Here is a 19,525-nt window from a genome sequence, read left to right on the forward strand (position 1 = left end):
GGATTAGGTTTATTCCATGTGTTATTATTAGGTTATTCCCATCTTCTGGACAGTGCTTCATCCCCATCTCTACTAGAGACTTTAATCTACCCTTGCAAGTCTTTTTTTCTCCACTGTCGAAGTGAATCCAAGCTTCTTTAAACCTCCATCAAGGCTAATGGACTTTGTTGGTATTATCATTATCTATGCTTAAATTCTTCTCCCTGACCAGGTTGTAAGATTTTTCTTTTTTGGTAGTCCTACAGTTTGCATTTATGGCCTCAGGTTTGCACTTGAGAGACACTCCCAACCCTTTTTTTGCACTAGTTTTGTTTTGTTTTGTTTTGTCCATTGTGGGGCTTCAACTCTTTGCCAGGGCGCTGTCCCTCAGCTCTTCAGCTCAAGGCAAGTGCTCTACCACTTCAGTTACAGCGCCACTTCTGGTTTTCTGGTGGTTAATTGGAGATAAGAGTCTCATAGTCTTTTCTGCCTGGGCTGGCTTTGAACTGTGATCCTCAGATCTCAGCCTCCTGAGTAGCTAGGATTACAGGCGTGAGCCACCTGCTCAGCTTCACTACTGTTTTAGATATAAGATCTCAAAGCATTTGCCCTGGACAGTCAGAGATTAAGATCTTCCTAACTCTGCCTCCCAAGCAGCTGAGTTAACAGCTGTGCACTACTGTAAGATTCTTGATAGCAAATACTTTTGCTTCTTTCAAGAACTTCCCCTTTATGTTTGCTTCTCTGTAACTGCTACACCACTTTGTAGGGTTGATCCTCTAGTAATTCAGTGCACTCCTGACCCCTGCTGGTCACAGGTGGTTCAGCAGTCTGGCTCCAGTAACTTTCTTCAAGTGGGACAATCTGTACCATTACCTGCCAGGCAAAAGAAGATGCCTGAAGTTATGTTGCCTCTCTGAAAAACTCTTCAGGCTTCACAAATTTCCCCACTGGATCTGAATGCAGCCATTTGGACTTTGCTTCTTTCTCAGTATCTCAGAAATAGGATTTCAAGGGGAGGGAAGGGATGGTACGGGAAAAATAAAGGAGGAGGTTAACAATGTTCATAGGAAATGTACTCATTACCTTAGTCATGTGACTGTAACTCCTCTGTACAGTATCTTTACAATAAGAAATATATACTAAAAAAAAATTGGATTTCAAGGAGTTAAGCAGCAAGGAAAAAAAAAAAAGGTCAGCAGAAATTGAGGGAGGTGGGGATGTACAGCTCCTCCACCCCACCTCAAAGAGTCAAGTCCACTCCTCACAGAATTCTATTCCTTTTGACCTTTGTCAATCAAAAGGTTGTTCTTGGGCCATAGGCCTTCTTGGTGAGTGATGATCCGGAGGTTGGGTAGAACAGGTGGGCGGGGCTTGAGGGGTGGAGTTAGGCCAAAGTGCTTCTGAGGAGCTTCTCCATTCTGTCAGCTCTCCGGGAACATCCAAGGCAAGCAAGACTGGCACCCAGGACATACCAGGTGAGGGATTGGCAATGATTGACAGAAGGGTAAGCCTCCGGGTGACAGAGGCAGAAAGGTCCCCAGCTTTTTAAGCCTGAGATTTCTTTCCATATTGTGAAATGCTCACCTGTAGAAATCTTGGGTCTGCTCAAGCAAAAGTAGCCTCTGCAATAAAGATATGACTTGGGATAGAGGAGGGGGTAGGGCTGCAGGGACAGGGGTGGACATGAGCGTGTGACAGAGGCCTTGAGATACAAAAGAAGTCTTAAGAGACATGAAAGCGGATGAGTCAGGTCCAGGGAGAGAACACCACCATTGGAAAGTCCCAGACAAGAGAAAGGAGGCCATAACAAGGAGACTGAGAAGGGCCACAGGGCCAGTTTGAGAGGGCAGCAGGGCCAATGGAGAGCTGGGTAACAGGAAGGCCAGGGAGGAAGGAAGGCTTCACGGAGCAATGGCCTCTTCCGGCTGTGAAGCATGGCCCAGGTAAGCGGGAAACACATCAAAAATGTGGGTCCCCAGTAGAATGGTTCAACTGGGGAAGGATCCCCTCTGCCCCCCGTTCCCCACCTCCTCTGTTTCTTCAGACTCCTATTTTTCATTTAGGGGAGAGGGTGAGGCTGTTCCTCCCTGCGGTCACAGCCACATCCTGCAGAGCAGGGGAGGGGGAAGTAAGAAGCAAAACAAGCAGAACCACGGGGAGCGAACCCTGGACACACGCGGCAGATAGGCAGAGGGTCCCAGGCCAGCCAAGCAGACCTTAGACCTTAGTACGGTCTGTTTTCTGCACTTCTTCCCTGCTTCAACCCACTGGCTGCATTCCAGAAGGTTCTTTGAATTATTTGGTTGGAACCCTATTTTATCATTTACTAGTGAGTTCAGCCAACTTGCTTGCTTTCTCTTAGCTTCAGTTTTCTCATTGCAAAATAAGGAATACACCTACCTTGTGGGAAGGCTGAGGTGGTTCACATAGAGCGCTTGGCATATAGGCTCTCAGGAAAGTTTCATTATTCTTACTAGGAGTACTGGGAGTACTCTATCCTCACTTCTTTCAAGACCATGAAGCATACCAGCTGACATGGGCTTTTGGAGTCAGAAAAGGTTGTGTTTGGTATTCATTAGGTAAATAATTTCACATAAGCCTCAGTTTGCTCAGCTGGAAACCAAAGAGAGTAATAGCTATAGCTCCTAGAGAATATAGTTCTCCAAAATGGCATCTGGAGGCTGAGAATATGGCTTAGGGGTAGAGTGCTCACCTAGCATGCATGAAGCCCTGGGTTTGATTCCTCAGTACCACATACACAGAAAATGCCAGAAATGGCACTGTGGCTCAAGTGGTAGAGTGCTAGCTAGCCTTGAGCAAAAGAGGCTTAGGGACAGTGCCCAGGCCCTGAGTTCAAGCCCTAGGACTGGCAAAAAAAAAAAAGCATCTGTGAAGCCTGGGCTGGTGGCTCATGCAGTAATCCAAGCTATTCAGGAGGCTGGGAGCTGAGGATAGAGATTCAAAGCCAGTCCCAGCAGATAAGTCTGAGAGACTTTTATCTCTAATTAACCAGCAAAATGCCAGAAGTGGAGGTGCGGCTTAAGTGGTAGAATGTCGGCCTTGAGAAAAAGTCAAGTGAGAATGCAAGGGTCTGAATTCTGACCCCAGTCCTGGCATGCATTGGGCAGCTGTGAGAACTACCAGCCAAGGAAACATACCCTGTCCATTCTAGTGGCAATAAGGTACCTGGCCTAAGATTTAACTGGCTTGAACTTAGGGTCTGGGCCTGTCCCTGAGCTCTTTCACTCAAGGCTAGCCACTCTACTGCTCTGAGCCACAGCACCACTTCCGATTTTCTGGTGGTTAATTGGAAATAAGGGTCTCACAGGGACTTTCCTGCCCGGGCTGGCTTTGAAGGGCAATCCTCAGATCTCAGCCTCCTGAGTAGCTAGGATTACAGGCCTGAACTACTGGCACCCGGCTTCATTTCTCTTCCTAAGGAAGCCTGTGGCCTCTCTTCTAGTGACTGACCACACACCATCGGCCCAAGCACTATGGAGTCCTTCAGTTCAAGGAATCTGGCACTGCAAGCGGAGAAGAAACTACTGAGTAAGATGGCAGGCCGGTCTGTGGTGCATCTCTTCATCGACGAGACGAGTAGCGAGGTCCTGGACGAGCTGTACCGGGTGTCTAAGGAATACACGCACAGCCGGCCGCAGGCTCAGCGGGTCATCAAGGACCTGATCAAGGTAGCTGTCAAAGTGGCCGTGCTCCACCGCAACGACTGCTTCGCTCCCAGTGAGCTGGCCCTGGCTGAGCGCTTTCGCCAGAAGCTTCGGCAGGGTGCCATGACGGCGCTTAGCTTTGGGGAGGTGGACTTCACCTTCGAGGCTGCGGTGCTGGCCGGCCTGCTCACCGAATGCCGAGACGTGCTGCTGGAGCTGGTGGCGAACCACCTGACGGCCAAGTCCCACGGCCGCATCCGCCACGTGTTCGATCACTTCTCTGACCCGGGCCTGCTCACCGCCTTGTACGGGCCTGACTTCACCCAGCACCTGGGCAAGATCTGCGATGGGCTCCGGAAGCTGCTGGACGAGGGCAAGCTCTGAGCGCCGGCCCCAGCGCCGGACCTTGGCTAAAGGGCTGCGCTGGGATGACCACAGGCCGCGGGCTTTCTGACCCTGCTCCACCGGCCTCGCTTTGGGTCCTCAGGCTTCACCCTCACCCCGCCCCCCCTGGCTGCTGGGGCAGGAGCCACGCCGAGCGGGGCCAGGCTTCTCCTCCAGCCCCAGCACAGGAAATGGAGCTGCCTGAAAAAGGCGAAGTGAAACTTGGATCTCTCTCCGTCTCCCAGGAAGGATGCCTAAAACAGGAAATCCGTGTCCTTACAGCCCGAGAAAATGGGGGATAGCCCATATCAGTATCCCCTGTGGGGATACTGAAGACTGAAGGGGGGTGCTGGTGGCCCTTCGAGACAAGGTAGACTTCTAGTTCTAGGCAGAGTTTGGATAGCTACTGGAGGCTCTGTTTCAGAATGAAGGGAGAAGAGGCCAGGCAAGAGAGATTCTCACCAGGGAAATAAAGCTACTAAAACATGCATAGAGCTCAATGTTTAATCTCTCCAGCTTCTTGTACCTTAGGATCATTGCAACGGAAAGGAGGTATACAAACACCACCCATCAAACCTCTCACCATTTCCACACAGGACACTGAGGCATATTTCCAGTATTCTGAGGTTCTCTTGACTACTATTTCTGTTTAAGACACACACACACACACACACACACACACACACACACACACACACACACACACACACACACACACACACAACAAGCTGTACTGCAGATCAGTGCTACACATTGCAAATAAATATGCAGTGAGAAGCAAGGCCTAGACACGCTCTGATGGGAAGGGGGTGTTGTTACCAAGAGACTCCTACAACTATCCTCCTCTTCAAGCCCCAAGGCATTTATTTCCCATCCCTCAGCAACCCACAGGCTAGCAGGGGGAACTGGGGGAACAGAGCTCAGGTCCTTATGCGACTGCTTTTTCTCAGAGCAGGAATTGTGAAAAAGTGATTGGTGATTGGTTAGGATGGTCAAGACAGCCCAAATCTTTTACCTTGACACTGAGAAAAAGACGCAGTAGAGTTCACCATTCTGTGCAGCGAGGCTAGATCACTGATTCCTCCACCCTGGGTGACAACTAAGGATAAGGAGGCAGGGAGGTGAGGAGCTGGCAATCTCAGACTCAATGTTCCTGGGGTCCCCTCAGCCTGGAGCTCTAGAAGTCCCCAGTATTAGCTGAGTGGGAAGGAATTAGATACAGCAAATAAATAGTACTTCAAGATAGCACCAAATAAGTTAGGTAACTTAGTTGGAGATGGGGAGAAAGTTGAAGTTTCCTTGCTCTAAAGCCAGGAAATGGTAAGGAGGGGACAGGGATGGGGGTGGGGGGGGGAGAGGGTGGTAAAAGAGCCTTCTGAATCTAAAAGACAACTCTAGATTCAGCTCCGGAAATGGGAAGGAGTCTAGTCCCCATCTCGTATTCCTACCAAAACAATAACAACAACAATAATAATTGCCCCAGATGGTGGAATTCTTGATGGACAAGAAAGCTGGGGAAGATGGCTGGAGTAGAGGGAGGCAGGCAGCGAGGCCGGGTTCCTGAGCCTCACCTCAGGCTCTTCTCCCCTCAAATTGTTTCTGTAATACCCTGCTTCTCTCAGTCTGCTCTGGGGACATCAGAGCTTGAAAATTTCATCTTCCTGCTCTCGTAGTGATTGGGTCCGAGAGGTCCGGGTCAGCGGCACCGGACCTAGGACTGCTCGCTGCTGCATCCGAGGGGAGTTCTGGTGGGCAGCTGCATGCTCCCCAGGCACCCTGTAAGGAAAGGGGGGAAAGGGTGACAGATCAAGGCAAGAATCTGAGAATGGGCCAAGGGAAGAGGTTCACAGAAGCCATCTTCCTCTCTTGATGCATGAACTGATTGCTCTAAGATGGAGTATCAATAGCTACATGCTGGTGGCTCACTCTTCCAATAATCTTAGCTGCTCTCCCAGCAGAGATCCAGAGGATTGCAGTTCAGCAATCCTGAGAAATCCTGGGGAAAAAAAAATCCATAGCGGCCTGGGAAGGTGGCTCAGTGGAAGAGCGCTTGCCTTGCATGCCTGAGGCCCTGGGTTCCATTCCTCAGCACCACATAAGCAAAAAAAAAGAAAAAAGCCAGAAGTGGCGCTGTGGCTCAAGTGGTAGAGCACTAGCCTTGAGCTGAAGAGCTGAGGGACAGCGCCCAGACCCAGAGTTCAAGCCCCACGACCGACCAAAAAAAAAAAAAAGAGGTTGGGAAGGTGGCTCAGTGGTAAAGTGCTTGCCTTGCATGCACAAGGCCCTGGGTTCGATAACTCAGCACCACATAAGCAGAACACACAAGTGGCATTGTGGCTCAAGTATAGGGTCCTCACCTTGAGCTGAAGAGCTTAGGGACAGCTCCCAGGCCCAGAGTTCAGGCCCTATGACCGACAAAAAAAAAAAAAAGAAAGAAAAATCCACAAAGTTACATTGCCAAAATAACCAGCAAAAAAGCTGGGCTCAGGGCATGGTTCAAGTGTTTGAGTGCCTATAGATGATCACAGCATGAAGAAGGGTGAACTGTTTTACTCCAGTAAGAACTGGAACCTAGTTTCCTACCACCTCAACCCATTCAAGCAGCCACTGTCTTGGAGCCATCTAGAGAAAATGTACCCCGCTTGCTTCTGCTGGCACTCTGTTCCTTACTTGTATTTAAGGTTTGGGTGAGATGGAGGAGACTATGGAGGAACTGTTAAGGAACAACTCAAGACTCACCCACTCTCCCCTTTTCTCAGCTTCTGGGCAGCAGCCTTCTTTGAAAGGCTGATCTGTAAATCAAGCTTCTTAAGGAAATCAGAGGCAGAGAGGTCATGGACAGGTGGGGGTGATTCGTGGCCAGGTGTAGAGGGCACTTCACCATTGGCACGTCCAGAACTTGTCTCTCGTTTCTTCCTCTCAGGTGAGTGTGAACGAGCTTCAGCCTTCCTTGAATGTACCTCTTCCTCTCCATCTTTCTCTTCCTCAGAATCCAAGCTGTTGAACAGGTCTCTGGGCTCTGTCAGTATGGGAATGTAGATGGTTTTCTTTAGGAAGATGGAGTCATTCGTATAAAGGCGGTTTGCACGTTTAATCTGTTCCATCTTAAAAAAAAAGTCACCAAAATTAATGACAGTAACAATGATCAATCTTATCTACCATCTTAAGCTTTTCAAAGTCCTTGTACAAGCCAAGTACCTGTGGCTCACGCCTGTAGTCTTAGCTTCTCAGGAGGGTGAGATCTGAGGAAAATTAAAGCCAGCCCAGGCAGTTAGGCCCATGAGATTCTTAGTTCCAATTAACTACCAAAAAGCCATAAATGGAACTGTGGATCAAGTGGTAGAGCACCAGCCTTGATTGAAAAGCTAAGACACAATGCCCAGTTTTGGGTTCAAGCCCCAGGACCAGCATAAAACAAATGACTAGGACTAGGCTAGAAGTAAGGCTCAAGTGACAAAGTAATTTCTAGCAAGCATGAGTCTGAGTTCAAATCTCAGTACAATAACAGCAAAAAAAGGATAACTCTATCTTACAAATAAAAAGCTATATTGCCTAGTCTTATGGCCCTTTTATGTTTTTCAAATTACTGAGACAAAAGCTTTTACTTAAAGCCTGAAATTTAAGGTCTTTAAAATGAAAGCTGAGGGGCTGGGAAGGTGGCTCAGTGGTAGAGCGCTTGCCTTGCATGCATGAGACCCTGGTTTTGATTCCCCAGCACCATATAAGAAAAAGAAAAAAAAGCCGGAAATGGCGTTGTGGCTCAAGAGGTAGAGCACTAGCCTTGAGCAAAAGAAGCTCAGGGACAGTGTCCAGGCCCTGAGTTCAAGCCCCAGGACTGGCAAAAAAAAAAATAGTATTACAATAATGAAAAGCAGGGGCCGGGAAGGTGGCTTAGTGGTAGAGCACTTGCCTTGCAAGCATGAGGCCCTGGGTTCGATTCCTCAGCACCACATAAGCAGAAAAGGCTGGAAGTGGTGCTGTGACTCTAGTGGTAGAGTGCTAGCCTTGAGCTGAAGAGCTGAGGGACAGCGCCCAGGCCCAGAGTTCAGGCACCAAGACCGGCAAAAAAAAAAAAAAGAAAAAAAAAAGAAAGCTGAGAAGCCAGGTTTAGTGGCTCACGCCTATAATCCTAGCTACTTAAGAGGTGATGTTTGGGAGGAATGTGGTTTAGGACAGCACAGGCAAAAAAGCTCCAGAGACACCCCCCCCCCATCTCAATTAATAGAAGTTGGATATTTTGCTATGTATCTGTCATCCTACCTATGTGGAAAATGTAAGTAGAAGAACTGGGGTCTAGGCTGGCCAGCATAAATGAGAAACTCTATTTAGAAAGAACTAAAAGTGGGGCTGGGAAGGTGGCTCCGTGGTAGAGCGCTTGCCTTGCATACATGAGGCCCTGAGTTCGATTCCTCAGCACCACAGAAGCAAAACAAGCCAGAAGTGGCGCTGTGGCTCACGTGGTAGAGCTCTAGCCTTGAGCTGAAGAGCTGAGGGACAGTGCCCAGGCCCAGAGTTCAGGCTCCACAACCGACCAAAAAAAAAAAGAACTAAAGCAAAAAGGGCTGGGGATATTGATCACATGGTAGCTTATCTGTCTAGCAAGTGTAAGCCCCTGAGTTCAAACCTCCGTACTTCAAAAAAAATTATAATTAAAGCTGATAAAATTTTAGGAAAGTCAATTTATTGATTTATTTTTGTCAGTTGTGGGGCTTGAACTCTGGCCCTGGACACTGCCCCTGAGCTCTTCAGCTTAAGACAAGGTCTACCACTTGAGCCATAGAGCCACTTCCAGTTTTCTGTTGGTTAATTGGAGATAAGAATCTCATAGAGGGGCTGGGAAGGTGGCTCAGTGGTAGAGCGCTTGCCTTGCATGCCTGAGGCCCTGGGTTCAATTCCTCAGCACCACATAAGCAAAAAGAAAAAAAAAGCCGGAAGTGACGCTGTGGCTCAAGAGGTAGAGCACTAGCCTTGAGCTGAAGAGCTGAGGGACAGTGCCCAGGCCCAGAGTTCAGGCCTCATGACCGGACCCAAAAAAAAAAAAAAAAAAAAGAATCTCATAGACTTTCTTGCCCACCTGGCTTTGAACTGTGATCCTCAGATCTCAGCCTTCTGAGTAGCTAGGATTACAGGTGTGAGCCACCGACCACCCAGTGAATTTTTTTTTTTTTTGCCACTCCTGGAACTTGAACTCTGGGCATGGGCACTGTCCCTGAGCTTCTTTTGTTCAAGGCTAGTACTCTACCACTTGAGCCACCGCACCAGTTCCATCTTTTTCTGTGTATGTGGTACTGAGTAATCAAACACAGGGCTTATGCATGTGAGGCACTAAGCCACATTCCCAGCCTGTGAAATTATTATTATTATTTTTTTGTCAGTCATGGGGCCTGAACTCTGGGCCTGGGCGCTGTCCCTCAGCTCTTTAGCTCAAGGCTAACGCTCTACCACTTGAGCTACAGCGCCACTTCCGGGTTGTTTTGCTTATGTGGTGCTGAGGAATTGAACCCAGGGCCTCATGCATGAGAGGCAAGCACTCTACCACTGAGCCACCTTCCCAGTCCCGTGAAATTATTTTAATGGAGAAAAACCTCCTATTTTTCAAATCAAAATCAACAAAAACTAGGGAAAACACTTTAATTCTGACAACACAAAGCCACAAGATTGGCCTATTCAACCTGCTGCAATATCACACTTACAAGCTTCAGAGAACACAACGCATTCATGAGAAAATGAGAATGAAGAAAGAAAATAGCACCTTATTCACCTTATTATTACAGTAAAAATAGTTTCAACCCTGTAGACCTCTGAAGAGTCTCACTATGTAAAATAAGAAACTAAGGCTCAGGGAGATAAAGCTACTTGCTTCAGATTATTTAGCAAGTTAATAGTAAAAGTGAAATTAGAATCTCAGATCTTTTTACTTCTATAAATGCTATTTAGTTACTTATTTTGGTGCTGGGGAGAGAACTAAGGCCTCTTGACTGATGCCTGAAGAGTGTTCTATCAACTGAGCTACATCTTCAGTGCTTAGGAGTGCTTTTCATTATTTTTATTTATTTTTTGGGGGGTCCAGTCGTGGGGCCTGAACTCTGAGCCTGGGCACTGTCCCTCAGCTCTTCAGCTCAAGGCTAGCACTCTACCACTTGAGCCATAAGTGCCACTTCCGGCTTTTTTCTTTTTGCTTATGTGGTGCTGAGGAATTGAACCCAGGGCCTCATGCATGCAAAGCAAGCGCTCTACCACTAAGCCAACTTCCCAGCCCCTGCTTTTCATTATTGTAATACTATTTTTTTTTTGCCAGTCCTGGGGCTTGAACTCAGGGCCTGGGCACTGTCCCTGAGCTTCTTTTGTTCAAGGCTACCACTCTACTACTTGAGCCACTGTGCTTTTCCTGTTTATGTGGTTCTGAAGAATTGAACCCAGGGCTTCATGCATGCTAGGCAAACACTCTACCACTAAGCCATATTCCCAGTCCTGTAATACTAATAATTTTTCCACCAAATATTTACTTTGTATCTATATATTCATCACTGAACACACATGGCTAGCATCACCATTCATTTCCCTGGCTTTGCAAAGTAGAATTATCAATGTCTGTAGAACCTGTTTAGAAATATCAATGTCATACTTAAGTTGTATTTAACTTTTATCACCCATGTGAAATTAATCAACTACCGTGGGTTAGGTGGTGTAAGGAATGTCACCAGAAGCTATTGAACAATAGAGGCATAGGCGAATTGGCAAAGAGAGAGCAATAGAGGGGGTTATTCTGATTACAATATATGATATATGCATGTATAAAATACCATGGTGAAATCCCTTGGTAAAATTAATATACACACACAAAAAAATGAATGACAGCAAAATAAAACAGGCTCTGTTGGAGGACAGGTATCAGCAGGAGGATGAATGGAGGGGGTAAATGTGGATGAATATGGTTGAAGCACTTTCTATGCATATATAGAAGGAGAAAAATGAAACTGGTAAAAATTGTTTTAAGAAGTTGGAGAGAGTGGGGCTGGAAGGGTGGCCCAATGGTACAGTGCTTGCCTTGCACGCATGAGGCCCTGGGTTCGATTTCTCAGCACCACATAAACAGAAAAAGCTGGAACAGGAACTGTGGCTTAAGTGGTAGAGCACTCACCTTGAGCTGAAGAGTGGAGGGACAGCTCCTAGGCCCAGAGTTCAAGCCCCAGAACCGACAAAAAAAAAAAAAAGTTGGAGGGAGCCGGGAGCCGGGAGCCCTTGGCTCACGCCTATAATTCTAGCTACTCAGGAGGTCCAGATCTGAGGATTGAGGTTCAAGCCAGCCTAGGCAGGAAAGGCAGAGAAACTCTTATCTCCAAAAATCCACCAGAAAACCAGAAGTGGCGCTGTGGCTCAAGTGGTAGAGCACTAGCCTTGAGCTAAAGAGCTGAGGGACAGCGCCCAGGCCCAGAGTTCAGGCCCCAGGACCAACCAAAAAAAAAAAAAAAAAAAAAGAACTTAGAGGGAGAATAAGGGACAGTAAGAGGGAGTGAAGTTGATGAGGCAGATTATATTCATGTATAGAAATGACACAATGAAACCTATCTTCTTTTTTTTTCTTTTTTGCCCTGGGGCCTGAACTCTGGGCCTGGGTGCTGTCCCTCAGCTCTTCAGCTCAAGGCTAGCCCTCTACCACTTTGAGCCACAGTGCCACTTTCAGCTTTTTCTGCTTATGTGGTGCTGAGGAATCGAACCCAGGGCCTCATGCATGCAAGGCAAGCACTCTACCACTGAGCCACTTTCAGTGGTAGAGTAGTTCACATGTGCAATGCACTGGGTTTGACCCCCCAGGTACTATGGGTATGGCTTAAGTGGTAGAGCACTTGCAGAGCAATTATAAGTCTCTGAGTTCAAACACCAGTACTGACAAAATTTTTTTTTAAAGGTAGCATTATTTTATATCCTAAAGCCTCATTTTCTTTTCTTTTTTCTTTTTTTGGTGGTGGTTTGAACTCAGACCCTTAAACTTAGTAGGCCAGAATTCTACCACTTGAACCATAATCTAGTTCTTTTGTTTTTAGTTTATTTTTCAGGTAAGGTTCATGTTAACAGCTGCTAGTCTTAAACCAAGATTTTCCAAGAAATAATACTCCTTGAAATGAGTAGCTTCTTCATCGTGTATGTGTGTGTGTGTGTGTTGGTCCTAGGACTTGACTCAGGGCCTAGACCCTGTCTCTGAGTTTCTTTTGCTCAAGGCAAGTATTTTACCACTTAAGCCACAGCTGTACTTTATACTTTTTGGTGGTTAATTGGAGATAAGAGTCTCATAGAGGGGCTGGGAAGTTGGCTCAGTGGTAGAGCACTTGCCTTGCATGCCTGAGGCCTTGAGTTCGATTCCTCAGCACCACAAAAGCAAAAAGAAAAAAGCCGGAAGTGGCGCTGTGGCTCAAGTGGTAGAGCGCTAGCCTTGAGCTGAAGAGCTGAGGGACAGCGCCCAGGCCCAGAGTTCAGGCCCCACAACAGGACCCAAAAAAAAAAAAAAAAAAAAGAGTCTCATAGACTTTCTTGCCTGGGCTGGCTTCGAACCATGATCCTCAGATTTCAGCCTCCTGAGTAGCTAGGATTATAGGCATGAGCCATCATTGCCCAAGTTTATTTTTTTTTTCCCCTTTCTGTTACCTTGGTTTTGAACTCAGGGCCTCAGGCTTGTTTGGCTTGTTTGCTTGCTTGGCTAGTACCAAGCTCATTAGAGCCATGTCTCCAGCCTAGTTTTTTTGCTGCTTATTTTGGAGATGGAATCTCTCAGATATTTCTGCCTAGCCTAGCTTCAAACCTAGTACTCTGGATCTCAATCTGCTGAGTAGCTAGGATCACAGGCATAAGCCATGAGCACCCAGCTTTGTTCATTTTCTAACAGGAGTAGTTATATCTACCTGATAGGCTTTTGTTTTATTTTTTTGTTAGTTGTGGGGCTTGAACTTGGACTGAATGCTATCCCTCAGTTCTTCAGCTCAAGGCTAGTGTTCTACCACTTGAACCACAGCACTACTTCCAGCTTTTTTCTGTTTATGTGGTGCTGAAGAATCGAAGTCAGGGCCTCATGCATGTGAGGCAAGCGCTCTACCACTGAGCAACTTTCCCAGGCCCTTAAGTAACTTTTATTTGTTAATACACTTCCCTTATTTTATAAATGGTAGAGAAACAGGCCTCAATTAAGGGGAAATGACCAAGCTAGAATGGAGAATAGAACCAGAATCTAAAGCTCTTATTCACTAGATTGCAGGTTACTTGTAATGCTAGCTATTCAAGAGGCTTAATCAAGGGCCAAAACAAGCCAGGTGCTGGTGGTTCATGCCTGTAATCCTAAAATACTCAGGAGGCTGAGACTGAGGATCTCGGTTCAAAGCCAGCCTGGCCAGGAAAGTCAGAGAGATTCTTATCTCCAATTAACCACCAAAAACCAGAACTGGTATTGTGGCTCAAGTTGTAGAGTGCTGGTGTTGAGCTAAAGAACTCAAGGACAGCACCCAGTCCAGAGTTCAAGCCCCAGAACCAACCAAAAAAAAAAAAAAAAAGTTTTCCCAAACAGTTGAGTGCTGGTCGTTCATACCTATAATCCTACTACTCGGGAGGTTAAGATTTGAGGATCTTGGTGCATAGTCCAGGAAAGTCCATTAGAGAATTATCTCTAATAAACTACCAAAATGCCAGAAGTGGAGCTATGGCTCAAGTAATAGCCAAAAATCTCAGAGATAGTGCTTAGGCCCTGAGTTCAAGCCCCATGACCACCACCACCAACAACAAAAACAACAACAAAAAATAGAGTGGGAGGTTTGACTCAAATGGTTGGTTGAGTGCCCTACTTTATCAAGTAGGAGGCCCTGAGTTAAATGCCAGTACTGTCAAGAAAAAACATTAAAAAGAAAGGAAGGAACAAAGGAAGAAGAAACAAAGGAACGAAGGAGAAAGAAAAAAAAGAGAGAAAGAAAGAAAGAAGGATAGAAAGGGGGGCTGGGAAGGTGGCTCAGTGGTAGAGTGCTTGCCTTGCATGATGAGGCCCTGGGTTCGATTCCTCAGCACCACATAAGCAGAAAAAACTGGCAAAAAAAAAAAAGAAAGAAAGAAAGAAAAGAAAAGAAAGAAAGGAAAAAAAGAGCCGGATACCAGCTCACACCTGTAATCCTGTCTACTCAGGAGACTGAGATCTGAGGATCGCAGTTCAAACCCAGTCTTTCTGGCCAGGAAAGACCCTAAGACTCTTTTTTTTTTTTTTTTTTTTGGGGGGGGTCCAGTCGTAGGGCCTGAACTCTGGGCCTGGGTACTGTCCCTCAGCTCCTCAGCTCAAGGCTAGCACTCTACCGCTTGAGCCACAGCACCACTTCCGGCTTTTTTCTTTTTGCTTATGTGGTACTGAGGAATCGAACTCAGGGCCTCATGCATGCAAGGCAAGCGCTCTACCACTGAGCCACTTTCCCAGTCCATACCTTAAGGCTCTTATCTCCAATAAACCACCAGAAAACTGGAAGTAGTGCTGTGGCTCAAGTGATAGAGCGATTGCCTTGAGCTTTAGAGCTGAAGGATAGTGCCCAGGCCCAGAGTTCAAGCCCCAAGACTGACAAAAAGAAAGAGAGAGAGAGAGAGAGAGAGAGAGAGAGAGAGAGAGAGAGAGAGAGAGAGAGAGAGAGAGAGAGAGAGAGAGAGAGAGAGAAACTCTGGCTGGATGTGGAGCTTAGTGGTAGTATGAAAATTGCCTAGCATTGCAGAAACCTTATGTTTGATCCTTAGGATCACAGAAAAGAAAAGAAAAGAAAAGAAAAGAAAGAAGGAAGGAAAGGAAGGAAGAAAAGAAAGAGAGAAAGAGAGAGAGAGAGAGAAAGAGAAAGAAAGAAAGAAAGAAAGAAAGGAAGAAAGAAAGAAAGGAAGGAAGGAAGGAAGGAAGGAAGGAAGGAAGGAAGAGAAGGAAGGATGGATAGCCGGGCGCCGGTGGCTCACGCCTGTAATCCTAGCTAATCAGGAGGCTGAGATTTGAGGATCGCGGTTAAAAGCCAACCTGGGCAGGAAAGACAGTGAGACTCCTATCTCCAATAAACCACCAGAAAACCAGAAGTGGCACTGTAGCTCAAGTGGTAGAGCGCTTGCCTTGAGCTGAAGAGCTGAGGGACAGCACCCAGGCCCAGAGTTCAAGCCCCATGACCCACAAAAAAAAAAAAAAAAGGAAGGAAGGAAGAAGGAAAGAAAAAAATAAATCTCAAGAAATTAATAATTGCTGAGTAGCCTAGTTCTTTCTTTTTTCCCTATTCTCTTCAGTACTAAGAATAATTGGCCATTTCTCTTATTTCTCTTTTTCCTCCCCCACCCCTCTCTCAGGTTGGTCGTGGGGCTGGAACTCTGGGCCTAGGCACAGTCCCTGAACTCTTTAGCTCAAAGTGAGCGCTCTACCACTTGAGCCACAGCACCACTTCCGGTTTTCTGGTGGTTTATTGGAGATAAGAGTCTCACAGATTTGCCTGCCCTGGTTGGCTTTCAACCCTGATCCTCGGATCTCAGCCTCCTGAGTAGCTGGGGTTACAGGGATCAGCCACCAGCACCGGGCCACCTCTCTTTTTAAAGACAGGGTAGCCCAGTTTGGCCTTGAACTTGACATATTCTTGCCTCAATCTCTGAAATGATGGAATTATAGCTATGTACTACCATGACTGGCTTAAAAAAAACATTTTAAAGCATGTATGTGCTGCGGACTATGCCAGAGTTTAGAGATAAAAAGTTGAAGGGGGCTGGGAATGGTGCTTAGTGGTGGAGTGCTTGCCCAGCATCACGAAGCCCCACATAGCTCAGGTGGTAGAGTGCTAGCCCTGAGCAAAAAGAAGCTCAGGGACAGCACCCAGGCCCTGAGCTCAAGCCCCAAAAGTTAGGGGCAATAAAAACTTCTTTTTTTTTGCTGATACTGGGGTTGAACTTAGAGCCCTGAGCTTTCTCAGATTGTTTATATGGCTGGTGCTCTACCACTTGTATTGTACCTCTAGTCCTGCTGTTTGCTGGTTATTTTGGAGATGGGGTTTCACAAAGTTATCTCAGAGCTGGCTTCAAACCTCAACTCTCAGATCTCAGCCTCCAGATTACAGATGTGAGCTATCAGTGCCTGACAAATAGTTCCTATTTTTAAAAAGTATATAGACCGGGCTGGGAAGGTGGCTCAGTGGTAGAGCACTTTCCTTGCATGCATGAGGCCCTGGGTTCGATTCCTCAGCACCACATAAGCAAAAAGAAAAAAGCCGGAAGTGGCACTGTGGCTCAAGTGGTAGAGCGCTAGCCTTGAGCTGAAGAGCTGAGGGACAGTGCCCAGGCCCAGAGTTCAGGCCCCACGACCGGACCCCCCCCCCAAAAAAAAAAAAATATATATATAGACCATTGCAAAGAAAAAGATATAAACAATGGATTCCAGAGACTTATAGGAAAGAGCTTAGGAGAAAAAGTCTTTCAAGGCTAATAGTAAAGAAACCCTTAAGGCTCGAATTAATGCCACTCCTGTCTCCTTGCAAGTAAAAATATTGTTTTCTGGTTTTTTTGTTTTGTTTTGGTGCTGGTCCTGGGGCTTTAACTCTGGTCGTGAGCACTGTCCAGGAGCTTTTGTGCTCAAGGTCAGCACTCTACTACTTCAGCCACAGCTCCACTTCCGTTTTTCTGGTGGTTAATTGGAGATAAGAGTCTCACAGACTTTCTTGCCTGGGCTGGCTTTGAATAGAGATCCTAAGATTTCAGCCTCCTGAGTAGCTAGTATTTACAGGTGTGAGCCACCACCACCCTACTTCTACCCTTTCTTTTATGAAAATATTTGTCAGGCTGGGAATGTGGTTTAGCGGTAGAGTGCTTGCCTAGCATGCATGAAGCCCTGGGTTTGACGGCTCAGTACCACATAAACAGAAAAAGTTGGGAGTGACACTGTGGCTCAAGTGATAGAGTGCTAGCCTTGAGCAAAAGAAGCTCAGGGACAGCACCCACGCTCTGAGTTCAAGCCCCAGAACTGGCAAAAAACAGAAAAATAAAAAACTAAAAACAAACAAAAAACTTGTCATATCATCACTCCTTCTTAGTACCCACAAACACCACATCCACATTCTGTCACCTATAACTATTATTTATATCCTCATTCATTTCTCACTACACTATTTATCTATTTATCTATTTATTTATTTATTTTGTCAGTCGAGGGACTTGAACTCTGGCCTGAGCCCTGTCCCTCAACTCCTCAGGTCAAGGCAAGTACTCTACCACTTGAGCCACAGCGCCACTTCTGGTTTTCTGAGTGGTTTGTTGGAGATAAGAGTCTCTTGGAGTTTCCCGCCCAGGCTGGCTTTGAACCATGATCCTCAGCTCTCAGTCTCCTGAGTAGCTAGGATTACAGACATGAGCCACGGATGCTGGGCTTCTCACTAAACTTTAAATAACATAAAAACAGTAAACAATGGCTAGGAATTTGGCTTAGTGGTAGAGTGCTTGCCTAGCATGCATAAAGCCCTGGGTTCAATTCCTCAGTACCACATAAGCAGAAAAAGCCAGAAGTAGAGCTGTGGTTCAAGTAGTAGAGTGCTAGCTAGCCTTGAACAAAAGAAGCTTGGGGACAATGCCTAGACCCTGAGTTCAAGGTCCAGGATTGGCAAAAACAAAACTCAAAACAGCAAAGATACATTTATGTTTCTATCTCTAAAAAGGGCTACCATAGTTTTAAATATAGCAAGCATAGAAATGTTGCGTAAATTCAACATCTATTTATGTAAGATGGAACAGAAAATGGGGGGAATCTCATCAATTTTAATGCAATATATTTTTTACCCCTAGCTCCTCTAAATAGAACCTGAAATACTTGGTATAGAAAATGTTGGTTTGGGACTGGGAAGGTGGCTCAGTGGTAGAGTGCTTGCCTTGCATGCATGAGGCCCTAGGTTCGATTTCTCAGCACCACATAAGCAGAAAGAGCTGGAAGTGGTGCTGTTGATTAAGTGGTAGAGTGCCAGCCTTGAGCTGATGAGCTGAGGGACAGCGCCCAGGCCTTCCCCCAACCAACAAAAAAAAAGAAAGAAAGAAAAGAAAGAAAATGCCTGTTGGGCATTTTGTTGGAAAGAAAGCAGAATACCAAGGAGGCACTTTAGAATCTAGAACTAAAAACCCTCAGCTCTTCATTACTTGCTGTAAATGTTTAATCACTCTCAATTAAAATTATTCTATGTAGTTAATAGTTGGAGCCGTACAGTAAGACCTGTTTAAATTCCAGTTCTGGAACTCAGTTATCTGACCCCAGTCAAATTGTTTTACCAAAGTCTCAAGTTTCTTCATCCACATGAAAAACAATAGTCATGTATTTGATAGGGGATGTGAGGCTCACATACGTTAATGACTGTAAAGCGCCTAGCCCAGGGTCTGGCATAATAAATAAAAGATGCTCCTCTCCATTGGGACAGTAGGTCCAGATCTATCCCCACCAGACAGGGCAACATGAAGATGGGAAAACAAATGTATAAAGACAGGAACCGACCACAACACGATTAGGGGAAATATCAGGGGAGGTTGCCTGGGCCACCCAATTCTCCACAGGACTAAATCTCTCCTAAATGATTATCACACCCCCATCCTGGAAGACTCACCGTCACCCCGTATTTGAGTGCTAGGCCAGCCAGGGTATCTCCGGGCTCCAACTGATGCTCCAGGCGTCTCTCCCTCACTGGTGAGCAGGCTGATTGTACCAGGCTTCCATAAGAACGAGCCCGACTCCCTTGCAGCAGCCCTGACGCCCCAAGCGGGGGCTGTCTAGAGGGAGAGGCCATCGATCTCCTCACCCTGCCGGGGCAGGGTTGTAACCGTGGGAGGCCTGGCTAAGTGATGGACTGTGACGACCCGAAGGACCTCAGGGAATGGATATTCCTTTCCCCTCCTCTCTTCTTTCCTAAGTCTCTCGGCTTCCTCCGACACCACGCCTCCCGATTTTGCCTTTCTCCACACCCCCCTCACCCACACATCTGTCCACGGTGTATTGACTCCTCCGATTTCTCACCCCCCGACAACTCCTCGCCACCCTGACCTCTGACCTTTTAATTCTAGATATCCTCCTTTTCACAATCTCCTCAGATTATCCCAAAGCCCGCAGCTGGGTCTCGGGTGGTCCCTACATGCCGAACTCTGCCCCGTCCTGGGGCTTCGCCTGCTAGGGTTAGGAATAAATCAGGCCCATCTCAGGTAGGCTGTAGCTGCAGACGATGCGCGTGAGGTCTGCGTGAGTTTGTAGTACACTTTCCACTCTGAGATCCTCAAAGGCTCGCTCCGGACCAGACAGGTCACAGTCTTAAACTTGGCCACCACCCCTGGGGTCCCGTTCTCCAGACGCAGTGAATTCACCAAGAGGCAAAAGGCCGGGGGCCAGCCGAGCCGCAAGCTCTTTGAAAATGAGACTTCATTTCCCAGAAGGCTTCGCGGTCTCCGCGAGGTCGCGGAGCATCATAGGAAACGTAGTCCCTTCAGGGCCCTGGAGGAGGGCTTTC

The 19,525-nt window shown here is 46.8% G+C and overlaps 2 protein-coding genes across 4 annotated transcripts; one reads left to right on the forward strand and one right to left on the reverse strand.

Moving 5' to 3' along the window:
• The first annotated feature begins 1,371 nt into the window (after nt 1–1,371).
• On the forward strand, nt 1,372–4,533 carry LOC138821443 (tumor necrosis factor alpha-induced protein 8-like protein 2). 3 transcript variants are annotated; one of them, XM_070013656.1, is made up of 2 exons: nt 1,372–1,457; nt 3,446–4,533. In XM_070013656.1, the coding sequence occupies exon 2, from the start codon at nt 3,477–3,479 to the stop codon at nt 4,029–4,031; it is 555 nt and encodes a 184-aa protein (XP_069869757.1). In that variant the 5' UTR covers nt 1,372–1,457; nt 3,446–3,476; the 3' UTR covers nt 4,032–4,533. The 3 variants fall into 3 exon arrangements, with proteins under 3 accessions (XP_069869757.1, XP_069869758.1, XP_069869759.1); XM_070013657.1 differs by having other exon boundaries at nt 1,377–1,457; nt 3,423–4,533; XM_070013658.1 differs by lacking the exon at nt 1,372–1,457 and adding an exon at nt 1,642–1,925.
• Nucleotides 4,522–19,428, reverse strand: LOC138821442 (lysM and putative peptidoglycan-binding domain-containing protein 1-like). The gene is made up of 3 exons (XM_070013655.1): nt 18,635–19,428; nt 6,771–7,135; nt 4,522–5,807 (listed from the first exon to the last, which is right to left on the reverse strand). The coding sequence occupies exons 1-3, from the start codon at nt 18,812–18,814 to the stop codon at nt 5,669–5,671; spliced, it is 684 nt and encodes a 227-aa protein (XP_069869756.1). The 5' UTR covers nt 18,815–19,428; the 3' UTR covers nt 4,522–5,668.
• Nucleotides 19,429–19,525: the final 97 nt, after the last annotated feature.

The sequence above is a fragment of the Dipodomys merriami genome, unplaced genomic scaffold (assembly GCF_024711535.1).
Source record: "Dipodomys merriami isolate MVZ:Mamm:240054 unplaced genomic scaffold, mDipMer1.0.p SCAF_92, whole genome shotgun sequence".
In the NCBI taxonomy this organism is placed as follows: Eukaryota; Metazoa; Chordata; class Mammalia; order Rodentia; family Heteromyidae; genus Dipodomys; species Dipodomys merriami.

What these genes read in the sequence shown, in the direction of transcription:
- LOC138821443 (XM_070013656.1), top strand. Translation starts at nt 3,477, where the DNA reads ATGGAGTCCTTCAGTTCAAGGAATCTGGCACTGCAAGCGGAGAAGAAA.
- LOC138821442 (XM_070013655.1), bottom strand. Translation starts at nt 18,814, where the DNA reads ATGGCCTCTCCCTCTAGACAGCCCCCGCTTGGGGCGTCAGGGCTGCTG. An exon ending in CACTCAAATACGGGGTGACG is followed by an intron (nt 7,136 to 18,634) that starts GTGAGTCTTCCA and finishes TTTTTTTTTAAG; the next exon opens with ATGGAACAGATTAAACGTGC. An exon ending in CTGAGAAAAGGGGAGAGTGG is followed by an intron (nt 5,808 to 6,770) that starts GTGAGTCTTGAG and finishes CTTTCCTTACAG; the next exon opens with GGTGCCTGGGGAGCATGCAG.